The sequence below is a fragment of the Ananas comosus genome, linkage group 2, assembly GCF_001540865.1.
Source record: "Ananas comosus cultivar F153 linkage group 2, ASM154086v1, whole genome shotgun sequence".
NCBI classification, from domain to species: domain Eukaryota; kingdom Viridiplantae; phylum Streptophyta; class Magnoliopsida; order Poales; family Bromeliaceae; genus Ananas; species Ananas comosus.
In genome coordinates, this window is record NC_033622.1 from 14,138,813 (window position 1) to 14,155,009 (window position 16,197).

Consider the following 16,197-nt stretch of genomic DNA (forward strand, 5'->3'; position numbering starts at 1 on the left):
CCTTTAGAGTCATTTCCTTATCAAACTATCTATTTATGTACATAGGTCACAAATTGATTGAACGGTCAAATGGCTTGAAATTTCCCCCACTAACTTTGTCTTTTCTCCCCATTTGCAACTCGATACATTGGTATCAATGTGGGAATGCGTGTGTAATATGCTCCCATTTTATTTGAGAGTTACAAAAGGGCAAATTATCTTGTATATATATATATATATATATATATATATATATGTGTGTGTGTGTGTGTGTGTGTGTGTGTGTGTGATCAAAGTGCAAAGTTCCAGAAAAAAAAAAAAGAAAAAAAAGAAGAAGCACATGAAATAACAATGGTACAAATATATTATGCTTCCAGAAACAGTGACAATAAATCACAATCACAAAGCTATATTCAGGAAACAATGGGAAAAGACAAAGAAACAAAAGATATGCACACACATACACACACACACTAAAATCTTAGTTTAGAGATTAATTAAAACAAGATCCTAGAGCACGATCGAAAAGAAACAACACGTAGCAACACGAAGGCACATCACAATTAAGCCTATGCGTTGAATGTAGTAGTAGTAGTAGTAGTAGTAGTGGTAGTGGTAGTGTATCTTACTGCATCCGCTATGTTTCCGAAGAACAGTCGCATGCAGCCTCGTACTCCTGCAACCTCCGGTGGAAGCTCCGGTGGCACCCGCAGGCCGCACACGTGAGGGCTCCGCTCGTTCCCTCCTCGCCAGCCCCCGCCATGAACTCCCTGCACCCGTCCACGGCGTGGCCTCCGATGCTCGCTGCGTGGTTCTTCTGGCACTCGCCATATCTCACCACCCTCCTCACGCACGCTTCGCTGCAACGAATTCGACCGTCGGGCTCGCACCCTCTCAGCACCACGAGGCACTTCTTCATCTTATCGATCGACTTGGAGCTTTCTTTTTCGGCCACCAATAATGTCATATGGTAACCTAGCTAGCTACATTGTATAAATATATATAAACCTAAGATTGGTGGCATCTCATCATATTCTCCACCTAAAGCTTTTGTTTGTCATGGTGAGGTTCACATGACCCTTCATTAATCCGTGTCTTTGGTTTAGTTAGTAAGACCTAAAGTGCCGGCGGAGTTAATGGGCCAACCAATTCCAACTCACAATAGTAGAAAGAAACAATTTGTTGGGCCATTAGAGTAGTCCTAGATTTTCTTTTGTCCCCCCCCCCCTCTCCTCTTTGATTGGCTTGTTATATTAAGAGATGAGTGGAAGAGGAACTATAGGATGATTGAAACCTAATTACCTCCCCCGCAAGAAAAAGAAAAAAAAAAAAAAAAAAGGCTAGGAAAAGAGTGGGTCCTCTGAAAGAAAAGATACCAGATCAGCTTTTTGCTGCATATAAATAGGTGGGCTGATATGTTGGTTTACCAAATTGTTGGAAAGGACAATGGCTTTCCCCACTCCCACCTCCCATCATGAAGGATACATATATATCCAGTGTTGATGTTGCAGCATTGCATTATATTTGGAACATTACAAATATATATATATCTCTATAGAGTCCGGCTACTATACTATCGATAGTACCAAGCCCTTGATACTATTGAGTTTTCTACCGTTAGATCTACTCTTTGATCGTTTCCACCCGTTAGATTATACTATTAAACCAACCACTCACTCAACCCGAGGAGAACGCTATCATCCTAACCGCACATCTTTTCATCCAACGGCCGAAAAATTAATAGTACCAAGGACTTGACACTATTGATAGTATAGTAGCATATTTCTATATATATATATATATGTAACATTTATGTACATACTTATAGGTTTCATCTTTTTTCTGAGAACCAAAAACCCTGGTACATATATATTTCCTCTAATAACATAAGCCAAAAGGTTATACAGAGATTAATAGATGAATAGCGCGGCTAAAGTGATGCCGAATTTCTGGTCCCTGAATCAAAGGATCAAGCAACAGGGGCAACGACAGCGGACTACGCTAACAAGTAACAACTTTTTTCGTGTCGCGTAGCGCTGGCCAACTTCGCGATGGCAATCGAGAGCAAACACGTCACGCTGGATCGAATCGGCCCACCGGCAAAAATAATAGACGGCAGACAATGTTAGATCATCAGCATGTGCTCATTATTCCTTTCATTAGAGATATCCCAAGTCGACTGTACCCTTAGCTGAGAAAGGCAGCTTTGTACTTTGTTTTCCGAGGTAAGTTTGGCGGGGACTGAGATGATAGCAAAGGATAATAAGGGAAAGTGACTGTCAAAGATCATATCCAGGACCATATTCAGAGGCAGCTGGTACAGTAAGCATCATCCCAAACCCCATCCAGGTACACCTTACAGAAGTAGCTATTTCGCGCACCAGTCAAAATGAGACCATGGTAGATCAAATCAGGATAAATATTGCAAAGGCCGTATTCTGGCTTCTTGCGATTACACTTGAAGCCTCCGAATTACACAAGGTTACATCCTAGCAGTTCTTCTATCAACGGAGATAACTAAACATCTATAGCTCCTTGTGTGATCGAACGGAAACAATCAAAGGCAACTGGACTTTTCCCCCTCATTGCCTGCAAAATTTGAGGAAAATACACAAGACATGGTCACCGACCTCAGACATTTATTTTCTGAAATAGCAAAATTGAGACCAATACTGCCATTTTATAGCTGGCGCAGCGCTCCGAGGAAAAGGTAAACAAGAATTCACGAGATTAGCGGAAACAAATACCAGCATATTACCAGATGTACATATTCCGTGCAGACGGAGGCAGAAAATTAACCCGCGATTGACGTGTTCATTCTTTCACCGTAAGTTGAGCCTCCATTAATTCTTCTAACATAAAACACAAACACATTCATTCATTAGATGCATGACACTTTACCAAATTAAAAGATGGTTAAGGCTTCAAACAATTGACATGATTATGGGCCAAACTGCAATCAATGTATTATTATAGGACCACAGAAATTCAACAAGCACCCTGACTCTAGCGAGCACTTCATAACAAGCTACTTTTCTTTATTCATCTTAGCTGTGAACTGGAGATATAATTTATTTTCACACGTGAAAAACAAATAGACCTAGGCACCTAGCAGCCATGTGTGACATGTCAAAATTACGTCTACTTGCTTGCCCACGAACATCAACCAGAAACTTCCACCATGTCAGATGTTGAATAGTACTGACTGCCAATGAGACGAAGGGTGCAGCTGCATATTGCTAAGAACCTGAACTTGAAAATTACTATACAAAGTTCAAAGCTTTTTATCTCCTTACCTCTGGAAAAGTGTGGCCTGGCTCCTAAACTTGAATCCTGGCTCTTCCCTTATCAGGGAATGTTGGCCCTGCCGAAGCATCATCAATTGGAAATATCACATCACTCATCTTATGCAGTTATAATTCGAGTGTGTAAAGCCTTTGATTGTTGCATTCTAAACATCAATTTCCAGTTATACATACATCAGCTGCATTAAGAGTAGCACATTAATTATCATTACTACGGTAGCCAAGAAGTCTGAGCGGTGGGTTTGGAGAAAGAATGGCAGTCCGCGATGCGAGAGTTTCAATTGAAAGGATGAATGAAAACATTACATGGGGAATCTAGAATGTCGGCTGTAGCAGTTGTTTCTGAACTAGAATCACTGTGCCATGGATCTGTTTCTTCGAAATGAATCAACTTAAGAGTTCAAAAAGGAAAATCTGGAACGTTCCAAATATTAGTTGTCTACACATGATTTTCAAGCGGGGCATAAAGAGACTGTTAAGTATAATAAAAATTATGAAATCAATGTGTCACGAGTTAGTATTGGCCAATTTCTCTCAGTTTATTCTCCACGAAACCGATCATTAGGACCCTGGTTCCTTATCCTATGCATTAGTTGACACTATTTTTGACACTGAAACGTGAGACAAATTCAGAGGACGTGCAGGGATTGCATTAGTTGACACTTCGGTAAGATGAAGCATGCTGAGGGCTCAAGGCTTCGGCACCGCATAAAACGGCAAGCCAGGGGGCGTGTTTGAAATTCAAACTTCAAACAGCGGGGAATGATTTTCAAGAGCAATTCGAGGCAATGACGCGTAGCTGCCTCGCGGATGTGACCTTGCTTATAGCTACGCTAGATTTGAATCGAGGGAACTAAAAAGAAAACATGGACTACAGAGAAGGGAGGGATCATCATCATGAATCGATTAGAAATTCTACCCTTTTATCTTCCCTAAGAGTATGCATAATGTAGCCTACGAGTAGCCGTAATATAGAGATCTCCTCAAAGCGTCATCCACTCCAGCGCCAACCGCCCACAACCAATTCGACCCTCGCCGATTCACTCCTCTCCTCACCACCGAACGCTTGTCCGCGCTGCACGCCTTCGCCACGTGCAGTTATCTATCTTAGAAGCCGTCTTACCTCAGCGGCTTCCATTGCTCTATCTCAGCACCGATCAACGACTGAGACCTGAGAGACCGAACACTTCGTGGCTCGGCCGGTTCTCTCTGAACCAGCTTTGGATTAAGTGAGAATCCGATTGGACTAATTCCCTCTTCGATCCGCGCCGGAGACATAGTCAAATCCAGCAATCATCAGATGGACATCACACTGCAAATAAACCAGATTGCGCCACGCGTCCAGCTGCGATTTTTCCCACCAACACCATTATTTTTCTCTCTTTTTTTTTTTTCTCCAGAGAAAATCTTGGGGCAAGATATAAGAATGAAAATCTTGGGGCAAACCCCAGTTACCAAATTTCATGCGGAATACCAAATCCTCAACCCTTTTCACTGGTTTTAATCTATCTTCTACCACAAGCACAATTGCATATCTCGGATGCCATTTCGAACTAAAATTTCGTAAAGCACGAACATTAATTCCACCTCTATAGATGGTTCTTCAAAATATCCATGCTCCTAAACCCCTATCTCTTAATAATTTGGGTTCCTTTCAAATTTTCACCCAAGAAAACACAGAAAAAAAAAAGGAGAAATCATGTATTTATGTAATAATTATGTACACATCTCGTGCTGATCATGAATATTGCATTCCAAAAAAGCCCTAAAAAATCGTAACCCTAATTACCAAAAGAGGAAGAAGAGAACTGCGGCGGAGTTGCTCACCGTTGCGTTCGAGCGGCGTCGCACACGCGCACCCGCGCCGAGGAAGGGACTGAGGATTACACTCCACGTGCTGCTACCGTGCTTGGAAATCCGGATAACAATGTAATAACTGCTGCCTCTTTCTCAAAAAAAAACAAAAAAACAAAAAAAAAAAAACAATGTAATAACAAAATTTTGCGAAAAAAAAAAAATGTAATAATAAATGGTAAAAATGTATAGATAATTTTGTTTTGATTATCTCATCTTTAAAAATTTTATTTTAGTATTTATTTTTTAAATTTATTTGACTTAAATTATTAAATAGATTTTAGAATATAAAATTTAAATTAATCATTTTTTATGAATATATAGTTCGTAACTTACATGTAATAAATTAATAAAATTTATAAAAATAAATAACGTATTCAAATTGTGAAGTTGTAAGACCGCTAACGGGCTCAAATCAAATATATTGAATGATTAGATGGAAAAATTAAAATTTTTAAGGACTACGTAGTCACATCAAAATGAATAATAGCTAAGCTATATTTTATACATTTTTACCTTATAAAAATAATAACAATTATTTTTTTTTTCCAAATAATAAAATTCTGTGGTATAATTTTAATTTTAATTTTTGAATAAATCCAGACAGTAAATTTTTTCTTAGGAAGAATGAAATAATACTGAATAAAATAGAGAACAATTTAAATTTTGAGATCGGAATGAATTTAGAGAATACAATTTATATTTAAAACTTCTGAGCCGTAAAATTTTAATATAAAAAATAAAAAAAAAGGACAAACTAAATATGGAACATAGAGCACCATTTAAATTTTAAACTTTGAATAAACCTTGTAGAGTTCTTATTTGGAAATTGGGACATTTGGCGCAATACCATCATGAGAATACTCTTTTGCTAAAATATATATTAATTGGATTATATTCTTTGCAAAATTATGCCATATGTATGAAATTAATATATATCAAATTAATTTTACTGTGTCATATGAGATAATAAAGAATTTAATAATTAAGAATAAGATAATAATCTTATGTTAAAATAATATCCCCGAAAAAGAACTGTCCCCTATTTTGTGCTGTGTCGAGACCTTTGATTAGGAGAGTATGTGGCTTTGGAAATATTTTATTATTTTTTTTTTTTGAGAGATAGGTAGCACGCTACCCGCTTCGTTTATTTCATTTAGAAATAAACTTAGCTGAAAATATGAATCAATTAGGATTTGAACTTGTAACAATACTTACTTTGTAACAATGTTGCGTACACAAAAGATCTACACCAAGATAATCCAATTACGTTGTATGTGCTTGTAATTGGTAAAGATGTTAAAAGAAATGTTTTTGAGTGCTTTTATTTAAGAAGTGAGTGTTTAATTTGTTATTATTAACCGAGGAATTTTGGTTAGAGAAAGCTTTTTCCGTATTTTGTAATTTGCACCATATATACAGCCAAAAGTTATTGCGGATTTAAATTTAAATAATCAAATATGATTTATACTAAAAGTTTGAGCATAACTCTTTTGCAAAACAAGTTTTTTGACTTGTCTATGTTGTGTTACCTCTCTTTTGGGTTCTTTTTTTTTTCCCCCACTTATTCATTTTTTCTTATTTTCTTTAGAAATAAAATTAACTAAAAATTTTATTCAACTAAACTCAAACTTGAGATATTGGATACTAACCATCCAATCCTTTGCGATCTCCTCTAGGGATAGTCGGTAGTTCGAGCGTTCTAGTTTTTACAAGATTAATAATTATTATTATTGTTTACACTCTGAATTTAATAAAGTCTATCACTTAATCAATTACTACCTCCACCTATGAAAAAAGTCTTATATGTCATAATTATTCTATATAAAAATAATAATATTTAATCAAAAAATTGTACATTAAGTACAATAATAATATCTCTTTAAACATTATCTTATTATAAAATTATTATATTATTCTTAATTAAACTTTTTATTACCGATCCCACGTGACATTATCATAAGATTGATTTAAAAGGTAACATTGCAACTACTGTAATACTTAAAAGACTTTTTTCACATATCTGAGCCAACGTCTATGGGCTTTTTCAAAAAGACTCTCCCATACAAATTAACACGCGGGCAAGCACGAAATGCATCGATCCTTAAGTAAACCACATTAGTCACATCGCATGAATTTAATCTGGTGACTAATTCCATTCAAACATATGTAACACAGTGCACGCCTTAATTAATTAGCATTTCTTTTTTGAAAAATTAATCTCTGCTGGTGAACAAAGCCGATCAACCCAAAACGTAGCATCAGAATAGTAAATGAACTTTGACCCTACGGACATCGTTTTGATATTTTTCTAGCTTGATTAAGTCTTGGTATTTTTGCGCTCACAAAAGTACGGAAATTGTTGTTATTTTGAATAATCTTTTGCAATCAATGCATGTGTCCGTGTCCAACTAATACACAACGAATTATGCTTTATGCCATTGGTCCGGAGAGAAGTCCATTTTTCATTTACATTCAAGCCGTATAGGGGAACGAAACTATATATTCACTTTAGCCTCATCTACCTACTTTACCTCAACTATATATAGTCTATATATGCTAGGCATGATTAATTAAGGCTTAGGTCGGTGATGCGGTGATTAAAAACATCAATTTTTATTGCTTAAAAAATTTAAAATTTAAGATTGTTTCATTCTTTTCTTCTCTTGTAGAGGAATCACTCAAATTATTATGTTATTAATTTAGACCATTGTTGTTTTGGTAAAATTGTATGACTTTAAGATCCCGATAAACTACTACTTCAATGAACTTAATTACTTCAATGAACTTCCGAACCTGTATCATCTTTTTTTTTCTAAAAAGGTGTGCTAGGCATTAAGTAACACACACTCTTTTTCACCCAAAGTAGGATTCAAATCAAATCAAACCTGCAAGTAGCTTGGTTTGCCAACTACCTGCTGTAAACAATTGAAATTATATATATTCTTCCTCTCTTACAAAAAAAAAGAAGAAGTAATAGACACTTTAATTCTTCGCATCCTTATACAATTTTCAAGTAATAGAAAACTTGCTAAAGTGCAGTGGAGTCTTAGCCTAAGGCTTCGTTTAGAATTACGGGGAGATTGCGTTATGTGCGGTGAGAAACTACGATAAGAAAATACCTTGTTTGTTTCCGTACGTAATATTACGTTCCGCATATTACGATGAGTCGGTTATAATATATTTTCTGCGGTCCCATCGGAGAACGCAGAAACATATCACTGTATATTTTTTTTCTAACTCCATTTTATCTAATAGCCTCAGATAGATCTCAATACCAAACTAAGCCTAAGCCTTTGGAAACTTTTCTAGCTAGTCTTTATTTTTGTTCCATGCAAAATAAAGCTTAGATAACCACAAATTAATAAACAACCAGAACACTACCTTTTGTACTAACATTGGTGCTGAAAATTCTGACTCTCGATCGTGGACTGATTCTGTACTGAGTAAAATTAGTCAAGTGAATATTATTCTGTAGATATCAGCATTGATTAATCAAGGACACTGGATATATATATATATATATATATAATCTCTCCTATTAGTATATAGTCCCAAAGAGGGTATATATACAGTGATCATGTAATAATTTAAATTCAAAATCAAGCAAATATTTTCTTAATCAGATATCAGTACAAGTTGTTGGACTGATTCAAAACATGTCAGCCTTTGTTCTTATTTAATTAATCATTTATATTTGTGATGTAGTAGGAGATTAGTGTCCATCAAAGTGGGTCCTCTAAGACATGCGCGCAACTTAATTCTACAATTAAATTAACCATCATCTTATCCCCCCTCTGATCCTGATTCGATCGAATATTAAGCCAACATGTACTGCATGCACGCGCGCACTTAATTAAAAGTTTGAAATATCTTAGTTTGGCCCATTGTGAGAATAAAAAGTCTCACTTACGGCAGATTATACATATCCTAATTAACTGCTTTCCAGCGCGAAAGACTAAACGAGACATCAGCAATTTAATGCTCTTCTTTGCATGGTCTTAATTTTGGTTAATGCTGTGATAGAAAAGTTTTAAGTCATGTCGATCGAATTAATTGAGGGGCTAATTAACTTTGACAGTGTCAATGTGGGGCCGAATAAAACTGTGGATTGTGAGATGTCCAACCATGTTGTCAAGTGATGTCACCCATGAATAACCTAATCCACATGCTCCATTACAGTGACCCTTGGGGTGCACATGGTAGTGTCTGCACTGTGAATAATGCGGCTACAGTGCCTATTATTATATATATATAAATATATATATATATATGTTTATATATGGTTTAAACAGTGAAAGAAGTACCTGTAGTTCGTTGCACTTGTAGAGGAAATTTCCTTATTAATTACCTATTGATTAATTTTATTTTTTTTCAAATATTATATTATATGAGAGCATTAAACCGTGAGGGACAATTATTTTTCATGGAGAGGAATGAATATGGGCTCTCATGCCCTTCAAATGCATAGCTGCAACACTCATGGCAATGTTTGTGCGCAAGGGACCGAGGAAGATTCCTATAAACAATATATACATATATATGGTACGTTACAGTAGCTCTACCCAATTGTTTTCTCCCTTACAGCTAAGAAAACTTCTTCCTCTACCAAAGGGTCCTTTCCATTTTTTTTTTTCCTTTAGAGCATTTAAAGTTCTATCAATGAGTCCACTCACATGTGGAGTAGGAAGCACGCATTAAGTGTATTTTCTTTTGAGCATTTAAAGCACTTATTTACTGGTTGTTCTCTTTTTCTCTCATTTCTCCTTGTACCAATTTGCCCCCCCCCNCCCCCCCCCCCCCTCTATCTCTCTATAGATCTCTCTCTACATTGCAAAAGGTGAAAGTGGTCTCTTTACAATGAGGTCATATGGCATGCATGAGAGTCCTTTGGGGTCTTAAGCCTTTACAGCTTTGGATTGTGCATGCATGCATGGTTGGCCAGGGCTAGTAAGGCTCAAAGTGATCATAGAAATAGAGAAAAGGTCAATAAACTTTACATGTGGAGCATTTAACACCCAGCTCTGCATAATTTCCAAGACATCTCTGCCCCTCGGTTTCTTTTTTCTTGGCCCTTCTCTGAACATATTAATGTTCATAAGGATAAAAGATTGCAATCCCCCAACCCAGTACTTAAATGCTACAATATATATATATATATATATCCAGGATGTATATTAGCAACAATATATATCACATTCTAGGTTTTATATGTAGGCCCTTAATTTGCTGGACTAGTGAAGACTACATTTACTCTATCTTAATTATAATTTCACAATGTAGCATATATGTTAAGTTTTGCAACTAATGCTATTCTTGTATCATTTTTATTTACATCCATGCATCTTTCGGGTTATATGGTGTAGGAGTTTCTCGACGTGGTAGATTTAAATCTTCTCCTCTGCCGTTTAAATAGTTAAAATCTCAATACTTGCGTCTTTCAATTATTGCTAGTGCATGATGCTTGGTTTAGCTGATCAATTACTACTATGCTCACACGATCGAGTCGCGGAGTGCTAATTAAAACTTATATATCTTCGGATTATTATTCTTACTAGTTAGATCAAATCTTTTGACAGCGTACATGATTAATCTGATAAGTGTCTTGGTTTCTGACTTTGCAACCATCACGATTAATCTCTCAAAACAGTAACAAAACAAAAAATAATGAGTATTCTAGTGTCCCGTTATTGATTAGACATCTATATCTATATCTATAATTAACTTGGAAAAACATGCTATAATGACCCCTCATGCGTGTAAGTATGGTGGTTACGTATCGTTGGTGTGAACCCTCCACATGGAGATTTGGTAAGGAGTCCAAATCGCTAGATGCCAACCCATGCGGTCGCTTTCTAGCTCGCGTGGGGCCGGAGCTGTGGACGAGATGATGCCTCTCCTCCCCACGCGTCTCTTTCCACCATCACGACTCCACATTGACTTTTCGGGTGTAGTTGACTCACACCGGATATATATAATGTAGTATTACAACATCCACACCATGTCCATATTACATTACACACCTCCAAACAAAACCATAAGATCTTGTTTTTTGGATGCATCCTCGATCCGCTCCTCTCACAAAAGGTCAAGCCCCCAGTTCCCTCTTGTTCCAAATCCCGTTAACATGCCACGTGGCATAGCATGATCGAAGTGAACAACTCATTTAATTTAGGTGTAAAAAGAAACACCGATATATATATAGATATTGTTTGAATAATGAACACCTCAATTCACAGATCTCTTGTGAGTACAATATTAGTAGAAAAAAGCAAAAAAAAAGGAGAAGAGCAAAATTACATAATCTCTAATTTCCCACCAATTAATGTTACAAATATGTAAGATATATCCAAAGGCTCTGACGAGAAAATAAAAGTTTCTGAGCTTTCATAGCAAACACATTAGATAGAATTATTCCCACACCACCGAAAATCAATAAAAACCTATATGATAATATCATCTGTGTAGATCTTTGTAATTTACACTTCTTTCTTTTCTTTCACCATGGATACGTTCTCTGATCTAGATCCAGCATTTAAACTTGAAAACCATATTAGTCCAAAGCCTAAGCAAGCAATAGAAAAGGAAATTAAGAAGAACCAAACACACTCTATCTAGAACAACTCAGTAGGGTCATCTAGTGTCATGTCAATGAAGCCTACCTCGCCATGCCCGACACTCTCATCGAAGAGCCAAGTCTCGATCATGGAGAGGGGAACTTGACCCTGATCCGAACCCGGCTTGCACTCGTCTTGAAATAGGCTCGTCTCCGAACCCGAACCCGAACCCGAACCTGAACCCGAACCCTCTGGTGTCTGCGACTCGAAGTTGAGCAGCGATTCGAAATTGTTTACAACACTAGCTGATCCTTCGCTGGAGACTGAGTCGGCGGCGCCGACCGCCTTGTTGATCGAGTTCTGGCTCGAACCGGAATCAGTTTGAGTCGGCTTGGGCTTGGTTGAGTTCCTCATCCATCCTTGGAGCAACCGTGATATGTTCTCAGTGTTTGATGCGTAGGTTGTGGTCGAAGAAGCTGTAGGTAAGTGACCAGGCTTGATGTAGGAGCACAAGCTGTTTGATGGCTTCAGATCGGTGGGCTTACTTTCGATGGACAAGGCTTCACGAAGAGCTTGTCGAGCCATGTGGATGTCGGTTTGAAGCCTCCTCTCCCATTGCCCTTTGGAGATGGGTTGGTAATTCGTGGCGCTGCCGCTCGTCGGTGCACCGTCTTCGTTATTTTGGAGCTTCTTTAGCTTCTTCTTCAGATGGGTGTTCCAGTAGTTCTTGATGTCGTTATCTGTTCTCTCCGGGAGATAAGAAGCTATTGCTGCCCACCTGCGCTTATGCCAAAAACAATAATTTAGAGTTGTTTGGCCTTACTTCTATTTCTACTTCACTTATATAAAATATTTGGGAACTAAGCTAGATTGCGTTTCTACTAAGCTAGAAAGTGAAAATAAATCTCGGATCCGATAAACAAAAGATCTAAATTGCAAGGGTTGTATCAAGCAAAACTAAAATCTACAACAACATACACAAATAAACCCTTAATTCTTTTTTTTTTTTTTGGTGAGTGAAAATAAACAATTAATTCTAAAATTAATCCCCAGATATCTTGTCGATGTAGCATAATTTATGTATTAGATATGAAGTTTGAATACCCATGAATGGGATCTTGTAGGATCTAAGGCTTTATATGTATGCGGTTTTGGTGGTCTCTAGCTACCTGTTCCCAAGGAGAGCTTGAAGATGGATTATAAGCTTCTCCTCTTGATCTGTGAAGTTGCCTCGCTTGATCCCTGGCCTGAGATAATTAGTCCACCTAAGCCTACAACTCTTGCTGCATCTCATGAGTCCTGACAAGGAAGCTAATGATTAGTAAACAAATCTTAATTGGGTGGTGCGCGAGAGAAACATTAGATATGGAACGCAAATTGGCACGTATAATTTGGCCCTAAACTACTTTTTTGGGTCTACACCCAACAGATCACTGACTACACCTTTTTACAACGAGAGATCCATGCACTTTTACTAGTAGCTGTGTTCTACCGGCCTTCTAATCAAAGGAACAGCTTACTATAAGTGGAAACCTTGTATCACTTTTTGGATCTTTATGAGAGATATATGTTATGTCCAAATTAAACCCAAAGGCAAGCTCCTTCTAATGTGAGTAGATGTGTGTTGTGTGTATGTGCGTGAGAGAGAGAGAGAGAGAGAGAGAGAGAGAGAGAGAGTATATAATATATATACCAGTGTTGGCAGGAACAGATCTCCAATTCCCAGGGCCGTGCTCTTGGATGTAGGATACCAACATGAGATCCTCTTCAGGAGTCCAAGGGCCCTTCTTCACACCTATCTTATCACAACAAGGCGGTCTTCCCATGGTGTATACTTCCCTTTCTCCTCTAATAATTCTCTCACACACTTGTACAGCTCAAGGGAAAAGGAAAAAAAAAAAAAAGGAAGCAGAAGAGGAGGATGATCCTTGTTCTCTTCCTCCCTCCTTAGAAGAAGGCACAATACAAGGGTCCAAAGCAGAGGTTGGCTTTTGTATATATACACAAGAGACTACTCTTGAAGAAGATGTAGTGGTGTGCTCTTATTGTCGCTGACCCAAATGAGAGAGAGAGAGAGAGAGAGAGAGAGAGAGAGAGAGGCATAGATAGAGGCCCGTGTATAGAGGAGTCAAAAGAGGACAGCAAGGTGCATTTACTCCTATGGCTCTCTCTCTCTCTCTCTCGCTCTCTCTCTCTTTCTCTGTGGAGTCAGCTTCGGTGAAGTGAAGAGCCTCTCTTTCTCTCTCTCTCTCTCTCTCTCTCTCTCTCTCTCTCTCTCTCTAAGCCGTGTACATTCAATGTGGTGCCACCGGGATAAAACCCTAATTCTAAGGGTATCTTACCCCATAATCTGGTAACTAGAGAAGTGCGTAGTTGTTTGGTTTTTCAAAAGGGAGGTATAAATTAAGAGAGATTATAGCGTGCGCTTATAGATGGGGTTTGGCTTACACTTCTTTTGAGGGAATTAAGTAGGTTAATTTGTCATTACGCAGAAACCCTAGATTATAGCGTGGCATATATATGGAACGTGTCCTCCTCTATACAGGGAAACATGTGTGGTGAATCATGAACTGTAACATTTCTATGAGTGTTCCTATCATCGCATACTGCTATCTGATGTTGACTGCGGCTTTTTGTCAAAGAAATAGAATGATCATCATTCTCCATGCTTAATTGCCCGTTTGATTTTTTCTTTACAAGCAACGCTCAACCGCCTCGGTGATGATTTGTTCAACGTAAAACAGGAGAGATTGAATAGTTTTACGCAAGTGTTTGTTTTCTCATAAAAGCTTTAAATTTTTATTTTGAAAGCCAATGTTCAATGGTATTACATGAAACCAAACATGATCACTTTTCGTTTATGAGCCCAAAGCCTCTAAATTAATTTGATGTATTGATCATTTTACGCATTAGTAAACTGTACATGGATGACTCTTTTCTTTTTTTTTGTGTTTGGAGTATGTAAAACAACTATATATGCATTAATATTTTTCTTATGGAAAATATTTTTTGCACGCACACACTAGCTAATACATGTGCAAATAAAGTGATTGACAAATTGAATTGGTTGTCACTCAAGGGTGAATTGAGTTAATCATATGCATGTACCCATCAATGCTTTAACTTGTTTAGAGAGTGTAAATGGATCATTTCTGTTTTACAAGAATATTAAGCAGCTCCAAATGGTGTTCATACATAAACGATGAAGGTAAAAGAGTTTTTGAACAAACACTTTAGATAAAGGACCGAGCTACATCAATTGAAATCGATAATCGTTATTGCTGGCTCTCATATATTAAATAAGGGTTCGAGGTAAATATATGGCTTTTGACTTTTCGCTCGACCGCAATTTGTTCTTCATTCTTTTGAAATTTTTACCCCAAAAATCTTTTAAGTTAAAAGTTAAGGAAGTAATTAAACAACAATATTAGCTGGATATATAGCAAAAGGAACTAATAACTTGCACATTTGACCCTTTTTTTTAAAAAAAAAAATCATTTGTGAATAACAATAAATGTCATAGGAACTACAATTTTGGACCGGTAAGTTTTTAGGAATTTAAGATCAACCGTTTTCATCTTTAATTTAAATTCTAAATTAAGGCCATCTTGTCTTGAAATTTGCATGTGTTGGTAATTAAGAAGAAAAGGAAGTACCTAGGTTAATCAAAATTTGGAGAAAATTTTTCTTAACACACTTAATTACATATATTCAACTTTCTGCATGCGTCTATAGTTAGTGCTACCACCCGAATTACATTAATTGTTACAATACACTACAAAGGAAATATTGATAATATTAATTTATTACGACAACGCTTGTTGGCATTCGGTTAAATTGAATCGGGTACGCCCATAAGCGGGTTCGATCTGACGGATATTATATTATCTAATTGGATTGGAATTAATCTCGCTTTCAAATTGAAAAGCTAGTTGGAGATAAATCCTAGTTATATTAGGATAACAATTAATAACCGATTTGGCCTTATCTCTAAGGCTATTAGGATTTTGGGATCCCTTATAAATATGCGGGCAATCTCACATAACAAAAGGTACAAGAATGGAAAGAAAAAGAGAGAATAAGAAAACAATAGAGAGAAACCACATCCTCCATTAACCTATTATTCTAGAGGGACTTGCACGGTGGATTTGTGATTGTGCTCATTTGTAGTTCGATCCACCGCGAGTTCGGAGCGCAAGAAGACTTTCAAGGACGATCCAAGGATACGTGAACCAACCTCTACGATCCGGGCTCGTCGCGTTGTAGCGCGAATCGCTTCCGCAAAAAAGGTATGAACGAATACTTCTGCTGCGTTCTACATTGGTATTAGAGCTTGGTCATATTGGGCAGGATAGAATGATTAGATTAGTTAGAGACAGGTTTTTGAGCTCGCTCACTAAAGTCGACCTGCCCACATGTGAACATTGTTTAGCGGGAAAAGCGACCCGAAAAAATGTACGAACGAATACTTCCGCTGCGTTCTACAACGCTAATAATCATAT

General features: G+C 37.3%; 2 protein-coding genes and 1 long non-coding RNA gene across 6 annotated transcripts; all 3 read right to left on the bottom strand.

Annotated features, from left to right (window-relative positions):
• Positions 321–1,223, bottom strand: LOC109726071 (mini zinc finger protein 2-like). Its single transcript, XM_020255502.1, has one exon. The coding sequence runs from the start codon at positions 944–946 to the stop codon at positions 617–619; it is 330 nt and encodes a 109-aa protein (XP_020111091.1). The 5' UTR covers positions 947–1,223; the 3' UTR covers positions 321–616.
• Positions 1,747–5,223, bottom strand: LOC109706907. Of its 4 annotated transcripts, XR_002215349.1 has the most exons (5): positions 5,112–5,223; positions 3,591–3,698; positions 3,276–3,463; positions 2,738–2,831; positions 1,747–2,568 (listed from the first exon to the last, which is right to left on the bottom strand). It is a non-coding gene; the product is annotated as an uncharacterized LOC109706907 (long non-coding RNA). The 4 variants fall into 4 exon arrangements; XR_002215350.1 differs by lacking the exon at positions 3,591–3,698 and having other exon boundaries at positions 2,738–2,828; positions 3,276–3,343; XR_002215347.1 differs by lacking the exon at positions 3,591–3,698 and having other exon boundaries at positions 3,276–3,343.
• Positions 11,350–13,880, bottom strand: LOC109723830 (myb-related protein 306-like). Its single transcript, XM_020252320.1, has 3 exons — positions 13,389–13,880; positions 12,865–12,994; positions 11,350–12,473 (listed from the first exon to the last, which is right to left on the bottom strand). The coding sequence occupies exons 1-3, from the start codon at positions 13,519–13,521 to the stop codon at positions 11,753–11,755; spliced, it is 984 nt and encodes a 327-aa protein (XP_020107909.1). The 5' UTR covers positions 13,522–13,880; the 3' UTR covers positions 11,350–11,752.